Here is a 5,338-nt window from a genome sequence, read left to right as displayed (position 1 = left end):
TAAACTGTCCTTTATATTCTACAGCTAGAACTAAATATTTAAGTAAATATATAAAGAATGTGGACGACTGTAGTAATGTCATCACCATACTGGATATTGTTTCTATTCAACAACTCAATCATATTTACTTCTATATTCATAGCAGCCTTAACTTAAGCAAATTAAAGTTACAAATTTAACTGATTATAAAAAAAAAATTTATAAACCTAAATGTGTGATTTTATAATATTCAAAAATTCATTTAGTATCCTGTGCTGGTAGAGGGCCACAAGTAGTGGAAAAAATAAAGGAGAAACTAGTTCTAAGCAAAAATAGCGTCAACTTATTCAATATGAAACTGCTTCCAATCTGACACTGGCAACTACAACTGGACTCATCGAAGGCGTACATGAAAATGTAATTGGTGAATCTGATAACGAAGGTATTGGTGCTCATGATGGTATGTTATCTTTAGTAAACCCTAACAAAAATAAATTAAAATCATTACGCATTTTATCCTATAATATCGCGGGTTTTACAAATAAAGTGCATAATTCTGAGTTTATTGATTATGTAAGTAGTTTCCATGTATTTTTTCTGTTTGAATCATTTTTATTAGACAACGATGCTTATTTAGTTACCAAATGTTTTCCTGAGTTTAAAATTATTTTTATTCCAGCTGAAAAATCAAAAATATTTGGTAGAGCAAGTGGTGGGGGGCATATTTATGGAGTTAAAAACACAAAATTTTTACTGAAAATAAGTAAGGTAGTTAAATTAAATGAATTTCATGTAATACAACTGTTAATTGCTAATAGCAATCTGTATATACTACCGGTATATTTAAACTGCAATAAATGGTATGAGGATTATGAAAAACTGTGTACATTTCTATATGACTTTCAATATTTCAGTTTTATGTTAATAGGTGATTTTAATGCTAGAATTGGCAGTTTACAGAATATACCATCTAAAATGTTTTTTGAAGAAAGAAATGTAATATTTCCAAAAAGAAAGTCAAAAGATTTAATTGTAAATAAGAGTGGATGTCGCCTGTTAGAATGCTTTAGTGATTATGACTTGCTGATATTAAATGGTAGAACGATTAAAGACTGTAACGGAGAAGTCACATTTGTCAGTGCTGTGGGATGTTCCGTAATTGATCTTTGTGTGGCTTCTAAAGAATGTATTCCATTGATAGATAATTTTGAAGTAGATACTCAGTCCTTTTCGGACCATATGCCAATAGTTGTTTCTTTTAAAATTCGTGGTCACGGTGTTTCGGATGGTAATGTTCTCTCTCTACTCCCTAAATTCAACTGGAATATGCAAAATAAAGTTAATTTTCAAAATAAATTACGGATAAACACAGAAGATTGTAGAGCAAAGTGCACAGTGCTAGACTTGGATCATATCTACAACCTGATATCGGATTCCTCCAATTTCCAGCTAAATTATAATGCAAAGGGTAGTTATAGAGCGCGGAAAAATCAGAAATGGTTTGATAAGGATTGTAAAAAATTGCGTACATTGTCGCTTAAGGAACTAAAAAAGTTTAGGAAAACAAATAATGATGAGGATAGAAGTTTGTACCAAAAATTTAATAAACATTATAAAGCTCTATGTGATCAAAAGAGAAAGGATTATTACACAGATTTAGTAAATCAGTTTAAAACTATTAAGGATACCAAAGGGTTTTGGGATTTAGTGAATAATTTTAAGAATAAGGTATTTATAGTTGGAGGGGATATAGATTTAATAGAATGGATAAATTACTTCAGGGCTCTCTATAATCCGCCGCTACTCACTGTCCGTATTTCTTATGCTTCACCCTTTGTGATAAATGAATTTCTGGATAAACCGTTCACAATGTCTGAATTAAAAGTAGTATTAGATAACTCTAAAATAAATAAAGCACCGGGGACTGACCAAATTCCATATGAGTTTTACAAATATGCGCCTGAAAATTTCCATGAAATCCTTTTGAGCTATTTTAATAATATTTTCGAAAAGGGATGGGTACCACTGGAATTTAAAAAATCAGTGATATATCCAATACACAAAAATGGGGATACAAACTATAGAGGAATTGCATTTGAAAATACCATTGGGAAAAATTTTTTCAGGTTTATTATTGCGAAGATTGACGCAGTGGGTGCAGGATAATGACATTCTGAGTGAATTTCAAGCAGGTTTTAGACCAGGGTATTCCACTGTCGATAACCTTATCAAATATTATAAATATTAAGTTGGCGGAAAAAAGACAGAAAGTTTATATATTTTTTCTAGACCTCTCTGCGGCTTTTGATCGAGTGGATCGTCACGCTCTAATTTATAAATTACATGAAATCGGAATTTCTACAAAAATAGTGCGTATTATAAAGGAACTTTTCGAGAATACAGAAGCAATGGTATGGTATAGAAATGAATATTCTCATAAATTTGAGACAACAATGGGTGTAAAACAGGGGGCATTGTTGAGCCCTTTATTCTTTACCCTTTTTATTAATGATATTGAAGATGATCTTATAGGAGGAATTAATATTAACCGAAATAAAATTAAATTGTTAGCCTTTGCTGACGACATAGCGGTGATTGCATTGGATCCTGTTGAGTTACAATATAATATTCATGTTTTAGAAAAGTATTGCCTCAAATGGAACCTAAAGATTAACACAAATAAATCAAAAGTAATGGTATGTCGAAACGGCGCAAGACCGTCTAATAAAGAGCGTTGGTCTTTAGGTAATGAAAATATAGAAATAGTTAATTGTTACAAATATCTTGGATTGCGCATAACTCCTCAGTTAAATTTAAATAAACATTTAAATGATAAATTATTAAAGGCAAAAATAGGTCTAAATTCCGTTTGGAAATCATTTATAGCAAATAGCAAAATTCCTGTTTCGGCCAAGTTAGAAATGTTCAACGCTGTTTCTCGTGCAATCATGTGCTATGGCGCGCAAGTTTCGGGTGGAAAGTCTTATAGGCAAGGAGAACAGTTATTCACGTACTTTATTAAAAAGTTATTAAGATTGCCTAGGAACACCCCAAATTACATTATCACCTTGGAAACAAATATGCCTCCATTGTACATCCATACATTGCAGTTACATCATAATTACATTATAAAAGTACTAAGTATGCCAAATTATAGGTACCCTAAGATAGTAGCATTAGAGACAATTAAAAGACAAATTTATTGGTATAAGGATCTTTGTAATGTAAATTCGGAAAATGGCTCAATAATAAAAATCAATTTTGATAATGTAGATGATTGTAAAAAGGAGTTAAATTTATTAAGAGAACAAATTCACAGAAATCATATAGAAGCATGCATAATTAGAGCACAAAATTCTCAGTTTAGTATAATTTATAAATATCTAAATTTCAGTTTCGGTGATGAATCATTCTATTTCTGCGATAAATATACAACTGACAATATTAGTTGGATAATTAAAATAAGAGGAGAACTATTGAATCTAAATTATAAAAGATACAATAGTAATGAATCACAAGTCTGTTCGCTATGCAGTAGGGAAGAAATAGAAAATATCATTCACTTCATTTGTATTTGCCCTGCTTATAGAGATCTCCGATTGAAGTTTTTAAATAAGATTATATTGTCCCAACAAGAATTAATACAGTATCTAAATGGTGATTGGATTTCTTTATTCAATTACACCAAGCGTGCTTGGATCTTACGATATCAAAAGATACATAATTAATCGATTAGTGTAAAATAAAGAATTTATTTTATTTAATATAAAAAGTATTTCTTTTAGTTTATTATCGATTTACTAAAATACATATTATTTACTCGTATACAATGTTTTCCATACTTATTTAGTTAAGAATATTTATTTATATATATGATTTATTATTGATATATTATGTATATTTATATATTATTTATTTATTATTTGTCCTTTATTGGGAATTGTATATTATTAAAGAACATTTATTTTGTATTTGCTAGCTAGCACCCCCGCTGATGGTTTTGTACCAAGCGTATGTCCTTTATTTGATAATTATTGAATAAGTTGATCTGTTAATTTTGAAATTTATGTACATATTTAAATAAAAGACTTTATCTATCTATCTATCTATCTATCCTGTGCTGGTTCATTTAGATTATTTTCTTGTAATATTATTATTATTATTACTAAGTATTGGTTTTATTTTATCTAAGTTATTATACTGATAAAGATGTTACTTTCTCTTTCTTTTTTATGTAATTTCATTTTTTGTTTTGTTTTATGTTCTTCAATTTTGTAAATACTTTACCCAACTCCCTACAATAAGCCTCAGGCTTTAATGTAGTATAAATAAATAAATAAATAAATAAATATTAGGAGGGTATCAATTTAATAGATAGGTATTCCAAGCTTCCATAGCAATGGGAGAAGGCATTTTAACCTCGTATCTTCTAGTATATTTTATTCTTTTCCAAAAGTCTCAACTCTTCCTACAATCTCAAACTTTGTTACAAATATCTTCCTACAACTCAACTTTTTTAAACTTTATAACATTCATATAGTTTTTTTTACAAATAATATACGCTTGCAACTTATTTATTACATTTCCAGCTTCTATCATTTTTTTCAACTAAAGTTTTACACTTATAGCATTCCCGGTCAAACCATGCTTTTTTCAAATTATTTTCACCATATTTCACATGTTTAAACATACCAACCTCACAGGCATGATTCTCAATCGATTTTATTCACTTTTTATTTAAGCAATCTGCTGTTTCCCAAGCAAAATCTACTTGCACATGTTTACTACAAATCATTTTCTCATGCTACAATTCACTTCATTTTCAATTCCATACAAATTTTCAGCAAGTCAAATAGTTTTTACCTAGTTTTATATTACCACGTAACTTTAAGGACAAAACAACAGGGAAATGCTCTCAGTTAATTAACATAAAAATCATCAATAAAATTAATACACTTTTCATTTGCCCAAACCAAATCTATCACGGAACACCCAACACAACTTGAAAAAGTAAACTGTCAGGGACTGTCTCAATTAGATCGCCCATTAATTCAAACTAAACACTTTTCTTCCATAATTTTAACCAAGTTAATACCCAACTTCTGTCTAAAGACAAACTCCAAGCCCAATACAAAACTCAAACATTTCAATGTTAAAAACATCTTATTATTTTACAAAAAGAAAAAGCTGTCTGCCAAATCTTTAACTTAGCGGCTGGACGCTCTTTCTCTTATCTTCATTGGCCAAACTTAAATCCTGTACATGTCAACTCACCTAAAAAATAGTATTACCTAACTGCTTTACTTACTCAACTCCGGTTCCAGTTCCACCATTTTCTATTCGCTAGATTCACTCAACG

At 29.7% G+C, this 5,338-nt stretch overlaps 1 protein-coding gene across 1 annotated transcript; it reads left to right on the top strand.

Annotated features, from left to right (window-relative positions):
* The first annotated feature begins 2,093 nt into the window (after positions 1-2,093).
* On the top strand, positions 2,094-4,078 carry LOC141446311 (uncharacterized). The gene is made up of 2 exons (XM_074112873.1): positions 2,094-2,184; positions 2,269-4,078. Exon 2 carries the CDS (start codon positions 2,388-2,390, stop codon positions 3,705-3,707), a length of 1,320 nt encoding a protein of 439 aa, XP_073968974.1. The 5' UTR covers positions 2,094-2,184; positions 2,269-2,387; the 3' UTR covers positions 3,708-4,078.
* Positions 4,079-5,338: the final 1,260 nt, after the last annotated feature.

The sequence above is a fragment of the Rhodnius prolixus genome, unplaced genomic scaffold, assembly GCF_049639745.1.
Source record: "Rhodnius prolixus isolate KJV_2025 unplaced genomic scaffold, Rpr scaffold_1, whole genome shotgun sequence".
NCBI lineage: Eukaryota > Metazoa > Arthropoda > Insecta > Hemiptera > Reduviidae > Rhodnius > Rhodnius prolixus.
The sequence above is the reverse complement of the archived record's forward strand: the minus strand, read 5'-3'. Positions and strand labels throughout refer to the sequence as shown.

What these genes read in the sequence shown, in the direction of transcription:
- LOC141446311 (XM_074112873.1), top strand. Translation starts at nt 2,388, where the DNA reads ATGGTATGGTATAGAAATGAATATTCTCATAAATTTGAGACAACAATG.